The sequence below is a fragment of the Peromyscus maniculatus genome, chromosome 19 (genome assembly GCF_049852395.1).
Source record: "Peromyscus maniculatus bairdii isolate BWxNUB_F1_BW_parent chromosome 19, HU_Pman_BW_mat_3.1, whole genome shotgun sequence".
NCBI classification, from domain to species: Eukaryota; Metazoa; Chordata; class Mammalia; order Rodentia; family Cricetidae; genus Peromyscus; species Peromyscus maniculatus.
In genome coordinates, this window is record NC_134870.1 from 48,877,859 (window position 1) to 48,901,276 (window position 23,418).

Here is a 23,418-nt window from a genome sequence, read left to right on the forward strand (position 1 = left end):
GTCCAAAATATTTGCATAATATTCTTTCTCGCTCAAAGGTCGCCTCGATGGTGTCATCCTAAGGAAGATTTACCATGCCAATCCCATCCCCTATAACCCTTTCCCTTAGCATTTGCTTCTGATAGACAGGCGTTGCATCTTATCTCTTTACCTTAACCATTCTCAAAATGCCCATGAGATGGATTTAGCTCTTTTTCACGGATTTTCCTGAGAGCACAGGGAAGCTCATAGCAGGTGTTTCAACATTTGTTCAACAAATTAATGTTGCATTCTAACAGCCATAAATTAGCTTTAGGCTGAAAGGCTCAATACAGAGCTGTTACTAGGACAGCGTTCCCTAGTAGAAAAATTATACTGCTTGAAAGAACACGTGATTTTTCTGGCCTCTTCTGGTTTTCCGTTAATACTAGGAAAGTTCAAGGGGGTTTTAGAAGCCCCGAGTGCAAGAGCCAAGATCTGTGCTTTTTGATTTCCATCTTTAAAATACAGATAATGGTAATAAGCTGATAAATTGTCAAGGGCAATTAAGATCGCAGCTGAAGGTTTTTAAAACTTTGGCTGCGTTTTCCATCTTTTCGTTTTTGCAAACCAAGGCTCTGAGGTCTTTGATACTTTGATCTCGCTTAAAGTATTCGGCAAGAGGTGGTGTTTATTCCTACAATTCTCTAAGCATGGAGTAAACACATAACATAGCAGACAATGAGCCCAGGAAACTACTTGCAGTGACTCACTTTCTCTTAGGGCTTTGGAGAGGTGGTAAGTTAAAGGCGAATACTGAGACTAAGACAGGTGTCCCTCCTTTACATTTTCGGAGAAATCAAGCCTGCAGAGCAGGAGTGGCTTTTTGTGTCCAACCTGAGGAATTCTTCCCCACCGCAGCCAAACGGAAAACCCCCTTGAAATTGTAGCATCGGTTGCTGCCGTCACTTTATTCCGAGAGAGCTGCGTTTCCTAACAGCGAAGTTAAAAATTGTCTTCCAACCTCGGAACGAGGTTCCCTGGCCACCTTCAAACCCCGGCTTTTTAAAGAAAAAAAAAAAAAAATCAAGGTGTCACTCCAGCGTGGACACACCCACCGCATCGCGGCTGGAATTACTCTTTGGTTATGCAAATCTAAAACGCGGGCGCCGGGTACCCGAGACCAGCTGGGCGCTCGCCCGCCCGGAATGCGCGAGCGCGCTCACAGGCCCCCGCCGGGAGCGCGCACGGCCAGCGCCTCCGGAAGCGCGCGCGCGCGCGGGGTCCAACAGGAAAGCCCCCCAGCATCACCCCCGCAGCCAAAAGCGCCGCGGGCCTGGGTACCACGCGCCCTCAGGGAAACCGCCCACAGGCCCGGGCGGCAGCATCTCGCGAGATCTTGCCTGGCTCGCCCCAAGTACTGCGAGTTTAGAACTTAAAAAAAAAAAAAAACAAGCAAAAAAGCGAAAGGAGTCCGCAGAGCCGGTGCTGCCGGGGGTGGGGGGCGAGCATCAGCGGCGGCGGCGGCTGGCACCGGGGCCCGGGCGAGCGGGCGGGCGCACGGAGGAGAAGGTGGAGCGGGCAGCGGCAGCGGCGGCGGCGGAAGGGGCGGCGGTGCGCAGGTCGGCGGCGCGGAGGCGCGTGCGGCCGCGCCTGCTCGCTGCGCCGCGGAGGCCGGGCGCTCTCCAGGGTCGGCGCTGCGAGGCTGGCCCGGCGCAGGGCTCGGGGCGGGCCGAGGGGGCGGGCTGAGCGGCCCCGCCTCCCGCGTGCTGCACCGAGCGCCGCGGCCCCGCCGCGCCTTTAAACCGCGGGCCGGCCGCGCTCGCGGGCACTCGGCGGCTGGCGGCGAGCGTGCCGCGCGCCGGCTAGTGGCAGCAGCGGCGACAGCGGCAGCGGCGGCAGCAGCAGCAGCAGCGGCGCTGCGACTCTCGCATCCGGCTCCTTAAACGGGATCGCGGGGCCAAAGGACCCGAGCCGCGCTGTTGGCAAGCGTTCACCGGCTCGCTCCGCAGGTTTTCCCCCCCGAGCGTCGGGCGGCGATGGAGCCCCGGCCCGCGGCGCCCTCGTCTGGCGCACCGAGGCCCGCCCGGGATGGGGACGCGCCGCTGGCTGCCGCCGCCGCCGCCGCTGGGGTGGACCTGCCCGGCACTGCCGTGCCCTCCGGTCGAGAGGATGCTCCGGCTGGGAGTCAGGCCGGCGGGGTGCGCGGAGAGGGAGCCGCGGCGGGGGGCGATGGGCTGGGCAGACCTCTGGGGCCCACCCCCAGCCAGAGCCGCTTCCAGGTGGACCTGGTTTCCGAGAACGCCGGGCGGGCCGCGGCGGCGGCGGCGGCAGCGGCTGCGGCTGCAGCCGGGGCGGCGGACAAGGGGACCCCGGCGGCCGGGAAAGCCGGTGGTGAGAGCGGCACTGCCAAGGGCAGCGAGGAAGCCAAGGGCCGCTTCCGCGTGAACTTCGTGGACCCGGCTGCCTCGTCGTCCGCGGACGACAGCCTGTCGGATGCGGCGGGGGTCGGAGGCGACGGGCCCAACGTGAGCTTCCAGAACGGCGGGGACACGGTGCTGAGCGAAGGCAGCAGCTTGCACTCGGGCGGCGGCAGTGGACACCATCAGCAGTACTACTATGACACCCACACCAACACCTACTACCTGCGCACCTTCGGCCACAACACCATGGACGCGGTGCCCAGGATCGACCACTATCGGCACACGGCTGCGCAACTGGGCGAGAAGCTGCTCCGGCCCAGCCTGGCAGAGCTCCACGATGAGCTGGAAAAGGTGAGCTCGCCCAGACCCTCCTCCCTTCCCATGCCCTGGTGCGTGCTGGCCTCAGGATGCAGCCGCTGACTCTCCCTGGTGAGGTGGCAGCACTGGACCCGAGGAGCGACTCGCTGGCATCTCTGGATTCAGCTGTCAAGTGTGGAATTGCAGCGGAATGTAACTTAATCCTTCAAAAGTTTGCAGCGGGTTAGGCTGGTTACGCGATACAGCAGAGGCAGCACTTAGCAGCCTTTCCCATCCAGTTATATGGCTTGTGTGCCCTGTCTTTTTTCACCCCGTCTTGACAGTGTGTCACCTCTCTGAGTTACGCATGTGTTTATAGAGCTCAGAGAAAGGAGTGTGGAGGAGGTTTAGAAGAGGTTCTCTCTTGGGACAGGGTGGAGAGAACCTACTACCATCTGGGTCCTTTTTAGATTGTAGTGTATGGCTTATGTATATCCATTAGGGATCCAGAGTGGAAAGGTTGGTGTTTGAAGGAAAATCCTAATAGCATGTATTTGTAGTCTATTAATTATTAAAGCCCAGTTTTTGCAATCTTGAGTATGCAGAGGACTATAGAAATCTTTGGTTCTTTTCTTCCTTTTTTTTTTTTTTTTTTAAAGATAGGGTCTCTGTGTATAGCCCTAATTGTCCTAGAGCTTGCTATATTGCCAGGCTGGCCTTGAACTCACAGAGATCCACCTGCTTCTGCTTTCCAGCACTAGGATTAATTTGCCAACATGCCTGGAGACTATAGAAATCTCAGATCTTGGGAAAAGTTGTGCCTGATAAGAGCATGACCCTGTTTGTTTGTTTGTTTGTAATGTACACTTTTTGAAAGAGGGCTCCGTCATTGCTGGGTGGTGATAGAGAGATGGCTCAGAAGCGAAGAACACTTGTTGCTCTTGGGGCGAACAGGGAGGGTTCAGTTTGCAGCACCCACATCCTGTAACTCCACTTCCAGGGAAATTCTATGCCTTCTGACCTTGGTAGGCACCAAGCATGCATGTGGTGTATGTCCAGGCATGCAGGCAAAACATGCATACACATAGAATATTTACAAGAGGGTTGTATTTCTAAAAAATGGCGTGGATGAGTCTTTAGAGAAAAAAGGAAACACAGGAATTTTATTTTATTTTCTTCCCCTTGAGGATGTCCAGAAAAATAGTCTGGAGTCTTTTTGTGCAAGCCTTTTCCTTTATAAACAGAAAACCCTTCTCGTACATTCTTACTGGCTTTTCCTTCTGTTTTTTATGGCCTCATAAGGCTTTTATTTCCTCAGGGTTCAGATAATTATTTGAAGATAACATTGATGCTTTTGAGAGCTGATTAATATTTAACTTTTTTATGAGTCGAATTACTTGACATCTGCCTCAGCAAGTCTATAATGGAATTTTATGACTTCAGAGTTGGTACCACACAGGTCGAGAGGATCAGTGTGAAGAAGTTTATGTGATTTGTTTTGACTGTGATGGTTTGATCTCATACATTCGTGTCTTCTAAGATTGCACTTGTCCTAGTGTTTGATAAAGTAACTATCACCGTTTGAAGTAAGTGCGTAGGTCCCAACCCTTACAAGCTTATGGATTGTTTAAAAGATTGGCGTCATTTAGCCTTAGATAATACTACTTCCCTTCTGTTGTTGTATTTTGTCATATCAGAAGCTAAACACTTCCTGAAACATTTATTCACAGTTAGGTTTTTTTTTTTTCCTTCATATCCATTCTTTTTTTCTTTATAGGCTCAAGTAGAAATGGAGTTGATGAACAATATTTTATTGGAGCATTTTTAGTATTCATAATTTTTATACAAACACATTTCAGATTTATTTCAGTAAAGCCAAATTTAGCAGTATACCTATAAGTTGTAGAATTTAAATTGAAAGGTGTCACATTTTTGAAAATTTTTGTTGTTCTCATTTTGTGAGTAATAGTACACTTCAAGTCCCCTAAGGCTGAGTTTGGTTTGTGTGTGGCTTGTAGCTTGGGTTCTGGTGTTTTTGCCCAGTTTAGAGCATCTAAAAAATAGACAGATTATCGGTTATGTGGTAGTTGAAAAAGTCACCTGATCCCTCAACCTCAGCTTCCTCAGCTTTCAAGATTATTGTAAAAATTAAAGAAGAAATGCAACAGATATAATGGACCATGGCCGTGCTAAGTTCTTGGAATATTGCTATTGTGGTTCTTATTTTATCTTGCATTGACTCCTCAAGGTACAAGGCTAAACTCCTCAGATTTCAGTTTTAGACTCTCTTAATTACATCACCAGATGCATAAGTTTATAAAATGCTCGATTCAGAGTCGCAATTGTGCAATGAGTATCGTAATGAATTCTTCAGTTTTATCTTCCATAGCACATGCTAGAGAGATGCTATTCACTGAGGTGGGCCCCCGGCCTCTACTCAAATTCCGTATAGCGACCAGAAGTCCTTGATGGTGTTAACTAACTAATTAGCAAATATGAAGATAATTGCAGCAAGTGGGTTAAATACCTGCCATGTTGAATAGTACAGAAATGCTGCTCGGTACTGTAGGAGGCGCAGGCAAAGGTGTAACACACATGACGACGGGGTTCTCTGACTGGATCTCCACAAGTTGTTCCTCATCCATAGTGATTGACAGAAACTTGAGTGCTGTTAGCCCTTAGTTAATAATGATACCTAGAATTTCTGTGATGCTCTCGTATTTGATTGTCATATGCTGTGTGTGCTCTGGTGGCCGAGTGCTGTACTATCCATGAAGTGTCTAAGGCAGGTCTAAGGAACGGGTGCTCAGGATGATGGCAGATGAGAGGGAGATGAGAGGGGAGATGCTCTGCAAACTTCCTGGGAAAAGGACGAGGCCGTCTTTTGGTCCCTGGCCTTTTCAGACTGTCTCCCCAAACATCCAACTGCAGGAGAATAAATAATACCCTTGCTGTGTTAGGGGCCCTTCTAGAAAGAAGGCTGGTGGCTCTCCAGTTAGGAGCTGTTGGCTGGGTAAGGGTGACAACTGTCGTCCACAGTGCTCTGGAACTCTGGGATGATGGATGGTGAGTGAGGGGCAAGTCAGATGCTGTGTCTGCTTGCACAGACATAAAACAAATGAAAGTTATTACTAACATAACAAATAATAGTTTGTTTTTTCCAGTGCAATGAAAGGAAACATCACCAATCAGGATATAAAAACCCACTTTTAACTGGGCTTTGGGAGGAAATAAATGTGGCATTGAGGCTGAGACCTGAATGATAAGTCGATGGGTAGAATGACATTCCAGAACAAAGACTGTATTTATAAAGGTAGTGAGGAGAAAAGTGCTATGTTCATGTAGCAAACATTGAAGGCCAGAATATTTTACTGTAAATGTAGTGGGAAGCTGTTGAGGGATTCTGTGTGATAGAGTACACGGTCTCTTTTATTTGAACATCTTTGCTGGCCCTAGAAGGTGTTCTAAGGTGTGACTGGAAATGAAATCTTAAACTGTTGGCCTGACTTAGAAATTCTAAGGATTTGTACAGAACAGATTAGAAATGAGAAAGGCCAACTCCCAGGTTTTGGACTTGAGTAATTGAATAGTGGGCTGGGGTTCTGCTCCCTGACTTGGAAAAGACGGAAAGTGGAATGGATTTGGTGTGATGAGGAGATTTCTAGTTGTATTCTTTGTAAGACACCTTACTCTGAGAGTCACGGAGTGTGGCAGAAAGTTTGTGTGCGTGCGTGTGTGTAAGTGGAGGAAGTACCTTAGTTATGAGTGAACGTTTGGGTTGATCAAGGAACAGAAAGCATGGTCCAGGATTGGGCCTGGAGGACATCTAAAGTTGTGATGGGGACCTTTAGTAGCCTGGAAAGCAGTATCCTGGAAGGGCAGAAAAGAGTTTAAAGAAGGCAGACACGAAACTAAGCCAGGCACAGTGGCGCCTGCTGCAGCTCTGGGAGGTTGAGGCAGGAGCACCTTTTGGGGAAAGGCCAGCAGCCATGGCTGTTTAGATGGTTCTAGGCCAGACTGAGTTAAATAGCGAAACTCTCTCAAAGGGGTAGAAGCTCTAAAAATGGATGTTAGGAGTTGATTTTAAAAAACTTGCCCCCCCCCATCAAAGTATCGATTTCTCCTATAGGAAGAAATAGAAATTGGAGTATGAAAAAGAAGATGGATGTTAAAGGTTTAACACGTGCGATTGGGAACACAGTTACCAAGTGTGGGGTGGTAAACAGTCTGCTGCTGCTGGACTCAGCATCAGCATCCTCGTCCTCATCAATCACCATATTTTGTAACTACAGTTAGAACCATAGGAAAGTGTTTGGATGGAGCGGAGCTACCACTGTGATGGCACACACTGTAGTCTGCAAGTGTGTGTCAACCTCAGGTATTGTTCATCGGAAGCCATTTACCTGGGCTGACCTAGGCTCACAGATGAGGCTCAAGGCTAGCTGGCCACTGAGCCCCTGCTCTGGGATTACAAGCATAGGCTTGCACACCTAACTGTTTTACTGACTAAGCCAGACTTCACCCCACCTGTTCTTTTCCTCTTTTAAAAATAACATCACCTTTGCAGTTGTTTTTAGACCCAGGTTTAGAATCATTTTGCTAGTGTTATGAAGTCATGGGATGCCATTGCCTTTCTTTGTCATTAATAAAAGGGGAAGGGAATAAGGAAGCAGCAGGAGTTTACCACTGAGCTTTTTTTTTTTTTTCATTTAATTCCTAAAAAGTCTTTTACACATTTCCTAGTAATAAAATGGTCTCATAGAAACTGAAAATGGTTTATTAGCCATTTAAACTATAGAGCTAGACTTTATACTTGCTTCCCTGTCTGATGCTAGAATATTTTCCAGGGTCTTTCTCTGTATCACATATCTCGGCTATCTCTCAGACCTGCTGTAAGATGCTGGAGCTGCTGGAAAGGAGACTTCGCCATCATCACTTGAGCCTGCTGACATCCTGAGAATAAGGAGGGAGGATGCTCTAGATGATGCAATTGTTAATTAATCCTTCACCAGAATCAGAGCTTTTGGTCTCATTAATTTTCATACAGTGATTAGGTACTTAGAACAGATCTGTTCACTGGATGTATCAGGGCTGGCAGTTCCTGTCACTTAACAAGGGCTTTAAGTAAAACACTGAACAATTGCGGTATTGCCTCTAACACTGAGCTGCTTCTACACCCTGGTAATTATTTCAGGATATAGCTTGGTTCCTTGAAAGTCAACCTGAAAGAACAAGAATAGGTCACAGCTTGGGTGGTATCTGTGAATAGTTTCCAGATGTGAGTAAAAGTGTGACCCTGATAAACATTTGCATATAGCAAAGTCAGATTTCAGTTTTGCTGGGGCCCCAACTTGCTAAATCCATGTTACTGGCTACTGTAGTCTGGCTTCCGTATTCATTCTCCAAGTAGATGTAGCTAGCAACTGACTACCAAACAAAGATAAATTTGGGAATCTAAAATGAGGCAAAGGAAAAAAATCTGTACATTACTAGTCAAATTTGAGGCAGTATCTATGTATATTTATGGTCATGCCTATCCTGTGAAACTAGAACCTGAGAGATACAAGTTGAATTTCTTGGTTCTCAGATTTGGTATTTTTGCTTGCAGTGACTTTTCCTTGTAGTTCGCATATGTTTGGGAAGTTCATAATACCAGTTGAGTTAGTTCCTTGCTGAGTGACATGGGCATACATGCAGTTATCCACCAAATCCTTACTGAACATCAGCAGCATCACTTTCCTAAGTGTGGGGGATATAGCAGCAGCCAGTAAGCAAAATAAAGCCACAGGACTTTCTAGTTGCAGGAGACAATATGCAAATAGGTCAGATGTACTACTGTGAAGGAACTAAAGCAGGAAGAGAAATTGGTGGCCCAGTTGCCGTTTTAGAGTAGTTGGGGGGCGGTCTTAATTAATAAAAGACACTAGCCAAGAGGAAAGGGATCACCCCATGCAAATACCAGGATGACTGCTCTAGACTCAGAATTGGCAGGTGTCTGAGACTGAGGTGGGAGTGTGACTGGTGTGACTTAGAGACCAGGGAGGTCAAGACTGACGTGAGAAGACAGTGACAGAAGAAGGTAGAGGTTGGTGTTGAACCCTGTGGAACGAGACAAAGACTTGGGGTTTTACTCTGAGTAGCATAGCGGAGACATTGGGGGGGGGGGCTTTGAGCTCAGCTTTGATGGGATTACACTTAGGACTTAAAACTATGACTGATTACCATGTGGAGAATATGCTATAGGGCTTAAGGGTGGGAGTCAGGACAGCAGAAGCCGAACATGATTTTTACAAAGGTAAGCTGTTTGGTAGGACAGAGGTTCAGATGCAAGTGTGGTTTTTTTTTTTGTTGTTGTTGTTTCAAGATTTATTTATTATGTGTACAGTGTTCTGCTTGCCTGCCAGAAGAGGGTGTCAGATCTCATTACAGATGGTTGTGAGCTACCATGTGGTTGCTGGGAATTGAACTCAGGACCTCTGCAAGAACAGCCGGTGCTCTTAACCACTGAGCTGTCTCTCCAGCCCCCAGATGCAAGTGTTATTAAGGGAGGATTATAGGGCCTTTGCTGGAGTTTGGATGAAATGTATATGGAAAGAGAAACATTGTGGTTTTTAGAATGGAATTACTATTTATGGAGGCAGGCAAGCACTGGGAAGAGCAGGGTTAGGTGGATTCAGATGGATATAATTCTGTAAATCTGTTCTGCAGTGGGGCAAATCCTAGAAAATGGCAGCTACTAATTAATTAGAACTTGAACAGTGTCACATTGTAGCTGTTTGTAAGACTTTCCCCCTCTGAAGAAAAGGCACCGAGGTTCTCAGATGTGTACCATGCATGGGGCTAGTGGTACTTGCTCTACTAGGTATAGTGAATTATTCAGCTGAAATGGAGGAATCGTGAGAGAATACTTCCCTTGCCTTTGTCATGGTCAGATCAATGGTAAATCAACAATGCATTGCTGCACTCTTCGTTTTTTAACATACAGCTTTATAAAAACTGAGGCCAGAATAACTCCGTTTAGAAATGCGTTCTCCCATTTAACGTTACATCCCTTCCTTGAGAACTTCGTGTCATAGGAGCAAGCTACCAACACATAGTGTTTTCCTTTAAGATGGCTTTCATCCACACTTGATAGTTTTGCAGATGTAGCCTTGGTGGAGAGGTTCTCTCTGAGCCCTTTGAGGACACTCTTCCATTGCCTCTGGCCTCCATTGTTGCTGGGAAGAAGACAGCCAACAGCAGAGGGTGGGAAACATCTCTAGGACTGAAGGTTTTCTCATGACCTTTAACCTCCCGCAGTTTGTAGCGACGGGTACTTTCCTCTGTGTGTGTCTTTTCTAGGTTTTTTAGTTTCTTGCATCTGTAAATTAGTTATTTTATCTATTTTCTCTTTTCTGTCATCTCCACTCTGACCTGAAGTCCATTCAGTGAAATTTATCACTTCAAATATTGTGCTTTTCTTTAGAATATACCAACATCTAGGATTTCTGAAGTTTCCAATGAAGCTTTCATTTCTCTTTTGGATGCTGTTGGTAATCAGATTTACCTTTGACTTCTTTTATAGTCATTTTGAAGTGTTTGTGTCCTGAAAAGAACATTTGGTTCCTGCCACAAACACTTGAATGGGGAACATTTTCTCGTTTGTACATCTACTAATTTGAGGAGATAATACATTGTGATGACCTTGAATTGTTATTTTTAATATTTTTAATATTCTGGAATCGATTTCCCTTTTCTTTGTTGAGACAGTGTCTCACTGTGTATTTTACACTGGCCTGGGATGTATTATGCCGCGCAGGCTAGGCTTACAGGTGTGTTCCGCCTTGCTGGGCGCAGACTGTGCACTAACTGCTATCTCTGTTCTATACCTGCCTCTGCCAACAGCTGTTGTTTGGCCCCCGGCCAGCTCAGATATGGGGACCTACCCTTACTGTTATTCTTCTTTTTCTAGAAATTCAAGTGAATTTCCCAGTTCCTCTGCTCATTTGGGGCTCTGTTCTGATATTTCAGACTGGTGTGGCTTCTCTGTTACCAGTGTAAGCCACAGCCAGTTTGAGAAGATGAGTGGAAAAGAAGCAGACTCCTGCTTTCTCTAGTGCAGGTCCATCGGTCTGTTTCCGTCTGCTCTGTACCGTCTTCCTCTTTCTCTGGGTTCTTGTCCGTGAACAAGTGGGCAGTTCTTGACCATTGGATAAGTCTGGATCATCCCACTTAATACATCTTCAGAAAAAGGATAAGTCATCTCTGACTCTGAGTTCTGAACTGAAAATGGGAGAGATGACAGAAGATAGCATCCAATCCTGAGAGAATCCCATGGAACACCCAGTGCAGTCTGTCCACTCCTGGGTTTCCATGCAGATTGCTTTTCAGTGTTGACTTGGTTCTGATCTGCTTATTAGGTTTCTCCAGGTTCTTCTTAATTTTGGGCTTTAGAAATAAAAGTTGCACAGGGCTACTGCTTCTTGTTAACAGAAGGTGTATGTTTCCTGGGAATTTTATTTAAAAATATTTCAAGCTCTTTGTTGACATTCGCTAGTTGTGTGGGATTTGAAGTAACGCCTGTGTTATTATTTGTGAAACATTCTTTTGTAACTCAGTCTTGAAGTTTTGGTAAAGAACATGCAGAGCTAGTTCTAGTACTGAATTCTTTGACTTGGGTCAGCAGTTCTGACTTGGTTCATTGTGAAGTCACATGGTCACACTGACCACTTTTATCTGTGGCACTTGAGTTTTGAGCTTGCATTAATGCCACTGGATATTAATAGAGCATTGTTAACTGAAGAAAATTGGATTTGTGTAAAACAATACTTTGTTTTGAAAGCGTAGTCTGTGTGGGGAGCATTACACTGAATACACCAATCACCGACGGCACGGATAGGAAGTCTTGGTGGCTTTGGGATGATACAATTAGCTAGTACTTGCTAAAAAAATCAGAACAAGGATTAGATAAGCCCTTCACTTTGGCATCTAAGTTTGCATATATTATATATATAATATATGCTACATATACATGCATATATACAATATTTTATATTTTAAATGCTAAGTAAGCTGTTTTAATGTAACATTTTGGCTTAGACTTAGCAGCTGCTATTAAATGGCATGAGAACTATTGCTGTTTTAAGGATTTTTATCAGTATTTTAACTCAATTATTTTTAAGATTTAAATAGCTTTTTGATGAACATTCACATTTTTAATATATTAGTTTGGATTTATTTAAAGCAATAATAACCCAGTACTCAGAGGCTGTGAGTTCAAGGCCAGCTCAAGCTTTCATGATGAAATCCTGAGACACAACTTGAAAATAATAACAGCTTTTCCCTTTTGAAGTTATTTTTTTAGCTGGTATGAGAGCTTTTATGTTGTATAAAATCATCACATTTTTCATTTTGTCTTTTCAAACATGTGATAGGTATCCCATCTCACAGGTGTGGAGACCAAACTCAGGGGTTAATTGTAGAGGTCATGAGTAGCAGCGCTAGGATTTGAACAGAGCTGACTGGAGAGTTAACCCTTTCACTTCAGGGTATTATTTCAAGGTATCATTTAGAGAACAGATTTACCATAAAAGCTTAATGTTGGCTTAACTCTATTTTAGTTAAAATGACAGGAAAAGTGTCTGTTTCAGACATTCTGGAAGAGTTGAGGTGAGTGCGTGGATCATAAAATTTGAATACTGTCCTTAAAGAGGACTGCCGCATATGATGTATGCCATGAAGGAGCTACAAAAGCATCTGTAGGGTGGGACTGACCCAGTCAGTGAGGCTGGGTTTACTCTAGGGTTTGGGTTGAGAAAGTGCTAGGTCCCTTTAAGATAAACTGTAAGCAGGGAAGTTCAAGCTGAAAGTCCCTTAGGAGAAATAGTTTAAAACCAACTTTTCAGATTGGGAGTGGTGGCATGGGCCTTTAATCCCTGTACTCCAGACACGGACACATGCACAGCTCGGAGTTCAAGGCCAGCCCACTCTACCTAGTGAGACCACTTCTCGTTAAACAAACAAAAACCTAACTTATCAGTTAAATATTTGATTTGAACTTGCAATAATTTTCTAATTTGAAACATAAGAATTGGCAGGGGAGGAGTGTCAAAGAAAATTAGAATTAGAGCTGCCTTGGGTTAGAAAAATATGAGGACTTTCTTTGCTTTGTACATGTTGTGTGTGTGTGATTTTTATGTTCACTTCTGCTTGTCTCACTGGGCAGTAAACTCTGAAGACACTGACAAAAATTCAAAGTCATGGTTTTGTAGACTTGACTAGAGAAAGTCTCAAAGTTAATATTTCCCTTCATTCCTAAAAAGAAAGTGTGTGTGCTCAATAGAAAAAGTGAGAATTTCCCTCCTGTTAGCAGTCTAATGTTTATCTTTAATCATGTCAGATATTATTTATTAAAAAAAATTGACAAATTCAAAGAATTCAGTGTGGATACTTTATTTTCCCAGCCTTCTGGGAAAGGCACGGACACGTTGGGCCCCGGGGCCAGGCTTGTGATGGGAAAGTGTGCGAGGGACTAGGAATACAGTGTGACCAGGAACAGTGATTGGAAGGAGGTAGCAGGTTTGAGTGGCTCGTTACAGCCCAGACACTGAGTGACTGGCCAATTGGACCGACCTCCACCTACCAAAATAGCCTCCACATAAACTTGGAAAGTTAACGCACACGCCTGTTTCCTGCTACACTTTTGATGTCCCTTCCTGAATGGAATACATCTGGACAGATAACAGTTCCATCTCTGAAGGTGCTGGGATGCAGCTGTCTGCAGTCATTGTGTCTTGTTGCTTAGTGGTAAAACAACAGCAACAACAAAAACCTGTGTCTTGCTGTGTGAGGCACAGAAGATCTAGTGTTTACCACAGGAAACCTGAGGTGCTTTGGGTTGGAGTCTCTGCCAGAGTCTGCTCCCCAGATTTGGAAGAGCCAGATTATTCCTCAGCCTAGAAGCCAGCTTTTACCACTGTTGAAGTCTTGGAACACTAATGGGGAAAGCCGCTGATTCCCACTGTCCTTTCCAGGAGCTTGGGGGTTGGAGGCTGTAGTGGAGGACTTGAGAAACAGATGGGGTTGTGTAGAGCTGGGAAGCCAGCACAGTTCACTACTTTGCCTTTTCCATCTTGTTCTTACTTGGTGCACGAGTTTTAACTTGTGATATCATTTAAAGCTTAACTCAAGAAAGGATCATTTTGTTTTATTTATGTGTATGCCTCTTTACTGTTAGAGTTTTTTTGTTTTGTTTTGTTTTTTTGGTGATTTACAGTTGCCTGAAGTGTTTATCATTCAGATAGTTTGATCTCCAGAATAATCTGCAAAGGGATAACCTGAATAAGGGTATGGTTTTGACTTCGAAATTTCTTTTTTTCCTCCATTATAGGTACTATCCTGTATTCATCCATCTCCTGAGTGTTCTGTTCTCCATTTTTGTCTCTGTTCAAGTTTCTTTGCTGCCTCTTTAAGTTACTGTTTATAAACTTTGATTTACCATATAAAAGGGCATCAATAAAATTGTGACCATAATCGAGACTTATTTCATGGATAAAGCATGAGAAAGGCGTTCAGTGTAATAATTCCCTTGTCATCTTTTATTAGGGGAAGGGGGTATTGAATTTATCTGTCACGTCAGGACAATGCACCATATGCTTCCCAGTACATATAATTTTGACTTAGTGAAAAACTAAAAACCTTCTATATCCAACTTCCTTACTAGAATTTTTCATCTCTAATAAACAGCCATCCTTATGTATTTGCTCAGTGAATGCCCTTTATGGCCTCCCTACTCACTATGGAAAGTGATACATTAGTTTATGGTTCATTTTTCATAGAGGATGCTGAAAGGAAAACTTGTTCCTCTTAAATAAGTATCTCTTTGCCTAAAAGCAGGCTTGTTTGTTGTCCACAAAACCGATCAAGGATTGATCATTGTGTATTTCGGCTGTGGTCATCTGCGAGCGGAGGGGAGAGTACTGGGTGTCCTGCTTTTGATCCTCCTCATTAGATGAGCCAGAGCTTCTAAGCAGGCGTAGCATGAGCAGAACTGACCAGCGCCAGTACCTGTAGTCCAGGAAGCTGCTTCTTCGCTCACTTAGGGTCAGCTGGGTAAACTTTCTCCTTCTGAAGAGTTGCCAGGGATTGAAAAGGCAGGTCACCTAAGGACAATTCTCCCACTGATTGCTGATTAAAAAAAAATACCAAAGTCTAGCTATCGATTTGACTTAAGAACTGTCACACATGAAATATGACATTGACACTTCAATTATAGTTTTATAATCATGGTGTGTCAGCTCAGTAGCCAAAATAGACAACTCACCTGCTTTATATATGCCTGTGTATTAGCTAGAGAGCCCACAGCCTTCCAGGATATGGTGTTGGTGGACAGGAATTATCTCCATTTAGATGAGGAAACCAGTTCTCCGAGAGGGGTTGTAATATGAAAAGTAAAGTGGGGGTATTATTGAAAAAAAGGCATGTAGTTTATTGTTGACAGAGCTAAATATTTACTGGAGGCTGCATTGAATATGGAAAGGGTCCTAGTGAGTAGAAGGCTATTGAAAAAAAAAAGCTAGTCTCTATTGAAAAAAAAAATCACACTTTTCAGCAGGCTGGGAGGTACCTAGCATGGTGACTGATAGTGTGTTAATATCTGTGTGCCCAATGAATGAGTGAGTGAGAGGGTATGGTTATTATTTATGCCCAGAAACTGCTTTTGCAAGTGCAAAATCTGCACAGGGTGGAAGAACCTGAGTTACTGGGACTGATTCTTGTTGCACGTTGGCACCATTAAGTTAGGGACTGGCCCTTTCCCTGCTTAAGAGGTATTGATATTTGGGTGGCTTTAAATTACTCTGGAGATAATGCTGTGGTAGCTTCCCGAGCCCCAAAGAGACACTTGGATACAGCTTCGCCCCACTGTTCTTTAAGACAACCCAAACACCCTCTTTCCAAGTTACAAAAGTATACAGTTTATTATCTTTGCCTAAAGTCACCAAGTATACTTTGTACAAAAAGCACAATAAATTTGTACTAAAAATGAATCTATGCTAATAAACATTGCCTGAAATCTGATTTAATAGTGTTCCCACTGTACTAAGGGGCTGTTCTCCTCAGTCTTAATGCCTTCTCTGGTGCAGGGAGGGGGCATGAGACAGAAATAGTTTTGGTGGATGAACGTGGTTACACATTTCTATAATCCAGCACATGGGAGGCTTCAGTAGAGGGATGGTTGAGTTTGACCATTTGAACTTGAGGACCAGAGTCCCCCTTCCAACCAGGCATGGTGACATGTCTGTGATACTCATGCTCCTTAAACAGGTGAGATGGGAGGCAGAGACAGTCCCTGGAGGCTTGTGAGCCAGCTAGGTGCTTCCTGTGAAGTAGCAAACAAAGGGACCCTGTCTCAAGCAAGGCAGAAGCCAGGGACCAGCATCCAGATACCCCAGTTCGTCCTTTGACTTTTATCCATGGTTGAAGGGGAGCTTTGAATCCTCAAGAAAAACAAAAGACAGCACCCAGTCTATAAAAAATTCTTCCTTTTTCTACTTCCCACAAAGAAATAATAACCATGGGACCTAGAATTCTTCCATTCTCGTATTTTCTCTGTCCTTAGAAAAACACTCACCTGCCCATGTTTTCTCTGTTTCTGTTTCCATGCAGTCACCCACTGACATCCCTGGCCCCTCTTCTAAGTGCCATTCATGAAATTGAAGCTGCCTGATCTACTCTTTTGTTTCCTGGTCCCTCCTTCTGCACACTCCATTTGTATCTTTTCCAGTTTCCCTTTAGACAGAATCTTGCTTTGTAGCCCAGGCTGGACTTACATTAATAATCTTCCTGTAACCTGAGTACTAGAATTACAGGCATGCTGACATATTATTTTTTAGTTTAATATGATTCACTAGTAGGTCTGTTTCTTTTATGAGGAATCCTTCCTGTTACAGTTGGTGTAACTTACGTATGTCTTCCATTATTTACTGTCTCTCCCTCTCTTCTGAGTTTATTTCCATTGCAACCCCAAACTCAGAATCACAGTGCTACTTCTTTGAGAGCTTTATTTCCTAGAATAATGCTAAATTAATTTTGTCTACCTCATTAATCTTCCATTAAGTAGTTTTTACTTTTACTTACTATTGTGGAAAAAGTAGTAAGTATTGAACATTGTTATTTTTGTACCTTTGTCTTTGCCTAAATACGTAAATTTGTATTTGAATTTTTATTTGTTAGGTTTTTATGTAATTTTTTTGAGGTGGATAGAGTGTCAATCTTGAGAGTTTCCTTGTTCTTGGAAACCCATACATTAGACAACTGTAAGCTGAGGATGTTGCTCAGTAGTAGTAGAGTTGGATACCCAATATCACCAAAATAAACTCTGGTTTCTTTTTATTTCAGGAAATTTAGTTCCCACCCCAGTTTCATCACACTTAAGTCCATTTATTCAGCCACCAATAGCACACTTATTTGATTAACTTTTGATGTTTGGTTGCAACATCAAACATTAGGGTTGGTCTTCTAGCCTTGGGGGAGCTCAATGTACATGTCTCAGACTCATAGCAACCTTCCCATGTCATCCTCGTGAATGCTGAGGTTATAGGTATGCACCATTGCCTCAAGCTTTAGATGTATTTTGGAGATTAATAATAAAACTTTTTAAAGGAGATTTGCTAGAGGATGATTGCAAAGGTAATTTTTTGTTTTCTGTGATCAAATCATTAGTTTTCTAAAGTAATATTTCATATAAACTAGAAAATACTTGCTTCTTGAACGGTCATCCACAGTGTTCACACTGTGGTACAAACAAGTGTAATTGCCAGCTCTTCAGCTTTGATCTGAAATTCTGATAAGCACCCACAGCAAAAATTTTAGGATGCCTGCATACTTTTGCATTGTTCAAAAGACACCCACATTGCTGTTTAGCCTTGGGAAAAGTAGCTGATTAGGGACATACATATTCAGTTTCTTATAACAGAGATGGAATGAGATGCCTTTTCTGTGTATATCATAGACTTTCTATTGCAGTGTGAAAACTAAGGATTTTTTGCTTAAAGATTAATACGTTGACAGGCTTGTTTCTCCTTGTGGGTTTATCTGACTAATTGAGCAGCTGAGGGGATTGGTGAAATCTGGATGAAGAGTCTCTGTTTACTGTTTGGAATCAGCATTGACCCTCTGCTGTGTAGGAAACATTGAACAATGGGGTAAAGCCTGACTGGGGTTGTGATGCCTTGACATCTGGTCAGGTTGAAGAAAAAGCTATTTCTACACATTTCTGTTAAGGTTAATGACTGCTTGTTGCCATGTTTACACCAGCTTCTACATAAAGAGGAGAACAATAATAGGCAAGTGAAGATTGGATGAGAATCAATTTGGCTCTGGTGACACATAACTTTCCATAACTCTTTTCTTTTAATTATAATATTCAGAAGTTCAGATGTTGAAGCACTAAAATCAGTTTTAAAAATTGGACTTTGTACATATAAAGATTTAGTGCTCAAAATATAGCTGTGCTTTATTCCCTGGTGGTGAGAGTATGGATTAAGAACCATGGTGATGGTGGGAAGGATGTATCTTTAGACTTAGAGCATCTATCTTCCATGCCATTTCCTTTTATCCTTCATGTTTTCATTAAGTCTTTGTAATACTAGTTTGGAGATGTCATACCTTGTGTCCCAATAAGGACTGAACAGGTAGTGAGAACTATTGAGAACAGAAAGTAGAGAATAAAAAAATAGAGTTACAGAATTAGACATGAAACTTTACCTAAGAAAGACAGAATAATATGGAGAAAGCACTGTGGTCTCTGCAGAAGTCATTAGAATTGAATGACTAAGAGCATGTAGAGTCAGTATAGAGATGGGGTGCTGAATGAATCTTAGGAAATTCGGGAATCTTCTGTATTGGTTGATGTGGTAGTACACACCTTTAATCCCAGCACTCAGGAGACAGAAGCAGATGGACCTCTGAGTTCTGGCCTTGAACTCCCAGTCCTTAGTGTCCTGAGAGTATTGGGATTATAGGCCCATCTTACCATATGCCTAGCAACAGCTCTGAATTTATTGACCCATCTAGATTAACCCTGGCAGGCAGTAGTCACTGCATACTTCAGATACCACCAGAGTATAAAAACATTATTCTTTTCATTATTAGTTCAGACTGGATTGTGCTATGTTGCCTTATTGGTGTCCAGATTTTGAACTCAAATAATCAGTCTCTGCCTTCTGAGTCTCAGAATATAAGTTTGTACCACTAGGCCCATTTAAAAAGTTGGGATCATTAAAATGGGTTTATGTCAGAGTGACACCTAATTTTAGGTTTCCTTTTACTTTATTGCTTTGATTTTTTTTCCCTAAGGAAAAATATTAAGGGACTTATTTTTATATTGAAATACTTTAGTCAGGTTATTTAGCAAGAAAGGCTTATTTATTAGCTCACAGTTGTGAGTGCTGAAAGCCCAGATGGCATGTTGTAGGCCTTGGTCAGGGCTTCCCCTTGACTGTGCCACCTAATAGTGCAGTCCAGTAGAAGAGCTTGTACAAGTGAGAGCATTACATCACCCGCATCCACATCCAGGAGACATGCTTGCAGGGTGGCTTCCCTGGTGATGCAGAGACCTTGAACTAGGCCTCTCTTTTTGTGGTTTCACACCCCCAGTACCACTATACTGGGTACAAACTCCCAATTCATGAAGCTCTATAGGAAATAAACTGTAAATTATTGCATTTCATTCTTGGAAGTTTTTGTCCTCCTAAGTATGGTTAACCATCTTTCATCATGTTTGTTTGTATCAAGTAATTTAAGATGATCTAATTCTTAATTTGCATTCATATTTCTTTCTGTAACCAGGAGCCTTTTGAGGATGGCTTTGCAAATGGAGAAGAAAGTACTCCAACCAGGGATGCTGTGGTTACCTATGCTGCCGAAAGTAAAGGAGTTGTAAAGTTTGGATGGATCAAGGGCGTATTAGTATGTATGCATAGATTCTATATGATGGTTATAGTCCTGATGAGAAAACCTAGCTGATGTTCTCAAGATAGTTACTGTTCTTCTGCTTTTAACTGTTTGTGAGGACTATGGGGACTCAGTTAATGACTTGTACGTTCTTTCTTTTGTGACATTATATTCATTAGGGAAGAAATGTTTATTATTATACACATCATCTTGATAAAATTGGAAACTCACAAATTTTTATTTTTGGTAGAGAGGTCCTTTCTATATAGCCCCGGTTGGCCTAGAACTTCCAAAGTACACCTGGCTGGCCTTGATCTTGTCATTGTTTTACATCTGCCTCCCTAGTGCTGAATCAGTTGTAACAATACACAAAGAGGAACACAGAATAAAAAATTAACATATGCCCAAGTTGTAGGAGTATCATATTTAGTTTAAAGTTTTCAAAAATGGTGTGATCCATTGACATTTGTGTTGGTATCCATACAATACTTAACTCTGCCTTAACCATTCATGACCGATGTTATGAATGCACAGGCAAAACTTGTATGATAAAGACAGATTGTAACTTTGTTTAGAAGTCTTAGCCAGGTGTGATGGCACAGGTCTTTAGTTCCAGCACTCAGGAGGCAGAGGCAGGTGGATCTTGGAGTTCAAGGCCAGCCTACACTCTGTAGTGAGTTCCAGAATAGCCAGGCCTACACAGAATCTGTCTTCAAAAAACCAAAAGGACTCAAAGTCTTAAAAATAATCTGCTGTTGTGTTTCTGGCACTCCTGGTGAGCACATTTGCTTTCAGACAGACTTATATGGCACTTATTTACCTCAGACAATGTAAGCTCCCAGGAAGCCCCTTGGACAAACTTCAGGAAAAGGAGATAGATTTCAAAGTGCTTCCATAGTTTCAAGCACATTTTATCTTTTGGCTTGTTTAATTTTTATTGTTGTATCATTTTAATTACATTTCTTTATCTGTGATGTGACCTCTTTTTCCCTCCTAGGTACGTTGTATGTTGAACATTTGGGGTGTGATGCTCTTTATTAGATTGTCGTGGATTGTGGGTCAAGCTGGAATAGGTAAGTGACGTTTTACACCCCTTGATCTATATGTTAGAATACCCATGTCTTTCTGCAGGTGCTGACTAAGCTGTGTTGCCTTCATTATATAGATTGCTACCGTAATTGACTTCCGTAATTTTGACTTTATTTCTCAAAAATGAGATTAGCATTAGGTAATTTATGGCCTATATCTTAGTTACTTAACCTATTTCTGTAAAGAAATGCCATGACCAAAGCCACTGGTAAAAGAAAGCATGTAATTGAGGGCTTGCCTACAGTTTCAGAGAGAGCCTGTGGCCGTCATGGGGGGCAGCAGCATGACAGCAGGCAGGGCGGGCTGACACTGGAGCAGTAGCCGAGAACTCACCTCTGACCCACAAGCAGGAGGCAGAGAGTGGGACTGGGTCTGGGGTGGGCTTTTACACCTCCTCTAAGAAGCCCACACTTCTAACCCTTCCCAAACAGTTCACTAACTAGAAACCAAACATTCAACTACGTGAGCATAGGGGGGCCATTCTCTTTCAAAACACCACAGTCCAGTTCAGTGCTGAGCCCTGCCAGTTCTAGGTAATGGCAGGTTTAGGAGGATAAGGTTCTTAGCTTCTTTCTCTTCCTTCAAGGTCTCTCGGTCCTTGTAATAGCGATGGCGACTGTCGTGACGACGATCACGGGACTGTCTACTTCAGCAATAGCCACCAATGGCTTCGTAAGAGGAGGTGAGCCCGGCTGGCACAGGCCCTGTGTGAAGGACACGGTCATGCCTTCGAAGTTACTGGAGCTTCTGCCTAGAACCTTCCCTGTCTATAAATGGAATCTGTGCTCCTGAGAGCTTGAGTCCTGTTGATTGTGCCCTCAGATAATCTGCGTCTCAGTCCCGTCACTCAGACCTGCATTCCTGCAGTGCACAGAGCAGGCTCTTCCCGTCTACAGCTGAATACAGACTGAAAGAGTAGACAACCACCACAGGCACCTTTAAGATGAACACTGTAGATTTTATTTGAGCTTACCTCTGAAATGAGTATGTATTCGCCTATTCTGTGGTTCGGTGAACTGTATTTGACTTGTACTTCAGTCAGTCAGAAAATTGTTGATCACCTTGTGGCACGTGCTGGGTTTGCAACAGTGTCAGGCAAGATCCAGTTTTCTAAGGACGTAAGATCATACAATAATAGTCATTGCTGGAAATCTAAGGGCTGGGAGTGATACCGTGGTTTTGACATATATTATCTTGATGAATGCCACATTACTGTTTATTACTTTTATCTTTTGTATGACTAATGAGACCAGAAATGAAACAATCATAGTCATGTTTTATTAAAAATTGAAACTTGATGGAGATTATGCAGCTTGGTCTCAAATGTCTAAAAAAATTTTTTTTTCTGAAATAATTGAAAGCCTCCTCATTTTTGTATCGGTAAAGCCAAAACATTGAAATTGAGGAAATCTTAACATTTTCTTATATGTGACTAAAACCACTCTTAGTAAAATCATGCTATCATTGGAGGTCAAGTTTTTTGTCTTTAAATCCACTAAGGACCACTAGTATTACCAAACAAGAAACTCCATAGTTTGGCTGGGCGGTGGTGGTGCACGCCTTTAATCCCAGCACTCGGGAGGCAGAGGCAGGCGGATCTCTGTGAGTTCGAGGCCAGCCTGGACTACCAAGTGAGTCCCAGGAAAGGCGCAAAGCTACACAGAGAAACCCTGTCTCGAAAAACCAAAAAAAAAAGAAACTCCATAGTTCTTTCCTGTGATAGATAAATTCCTTCATATTTTAACTTTCAGATCAATGAAGTATTTGTAGAAGCTAAAAAGGTAGTTCTGAAATTCCTGTTTTATTAATGCAGTTTTTGCTACAATACTTCCTGTAAACATGAGCAGCTCAGATATGAGTCTTAGGGGTATTTCTTTCTGAAAATACACTCACCCACTTGGCTGAACCTGCTTTGTGAATTCCTTGGTGTCATGAACAGAATTGTTGCAATTTAAAAGCCTAACCTTCCATTCTTTCTCTTAGGGGGAGCATATTACTTGATCTCTAGAAGTCTGGGGCCCGAGTTCGGTGGCGCCATTGGCTTGATCTTTGCCTTTGCCAATGCAGTGGCGGTTGCTATGTATGTGGTTGGGTTTGCAGAAACGGTGGTGGAGCTGCTTAAGGTAATGGACCTCATCATTCACTTGTCAAGTCTTCCTGATAGGATACACACATACACACACACACCTTAACCTGTATGTGAACTTCAAAAAAATGCTACCAACATGATTAAATCTTACAAATAATGTTGCTTATGGAGTAGGAACTGTGTGGTTTTGATAATAGCATGAAGGTTTGTTCTCTTTCCCTTTGTATCATAAAAGACGATTAAAACGAGTTCATTAATCACACCAAACACAGAATACATTTCTATTGTGCCACTTTATAAAACCTAACAGTACCAGTCAGATTATAATTTGCTTGGTTAGTAATTCTTATTTTTGACTTATTGGGTCCATATCAGATATACCAGTATTTGTAATTTAATAAGACATTAGATATATAAGGTAACTGAATGACAACTAATAGTAATTAGGTTTTTTTTCCCTTGATTTTGAGACAGGGTCTTGCTTGTCGCTAGCTGGGAACTTGTAGTATAAATTTTGAAATTTTGATAGTCCTTCTGCCTCTGACTCTCAAGTTTTGGGAACACAGGCATGCACCACCATACTTATCTCTGTCCATTCCTTTAATAAGCATTGATTGAATGTCTATATCT

At 43.0% G+C, this 23,418-nt stretch overlaps 1 protein-coding gene across 2 annotated transcripts in view; it reads left to right on the forward strand.

Annotated features, from left to right (window-relative positions):
* Window positions 1-1,864: 1,864 nt before the first annotated feature.
* The window catches only part of Slc12a2 (solute carrier family 12 member 2), a 74,489-nt gene continuing 52,935 nt past the window's right edge, over window positions 1,865-23,418 (forward strand). The window contains exons 1-5 of one of the 2 annotated variants that reach the window (XM_076555289.1): window positions 1,865-2,732; window positions 19,506-19,625; window positions 20,608-20,683; window positions 21,286-21,381; window positions 22,683-22,822. In XM_076555289.1, coding sequence (XP_076411404.1) covers window positions 1,998-2,732; window positions 19,506-19,625; window positions 20,608-20,683; window positions 21,286-21,381; window positions 22,683-22,822 — 1,167 coding nt within the window. In that variant the 5' untranslated portion in view covers window positions 1,865-1,997. The remainder of the gene's footprint in view (window positions 2,733-19,505; window positions 19,626-20,607; window positions 20,684-21,285; window positions 21,382-22,682; window positions 22,823-23,418) is intronic. The other variant, XM_016001580.3, reaches the window with a different exon arrangement.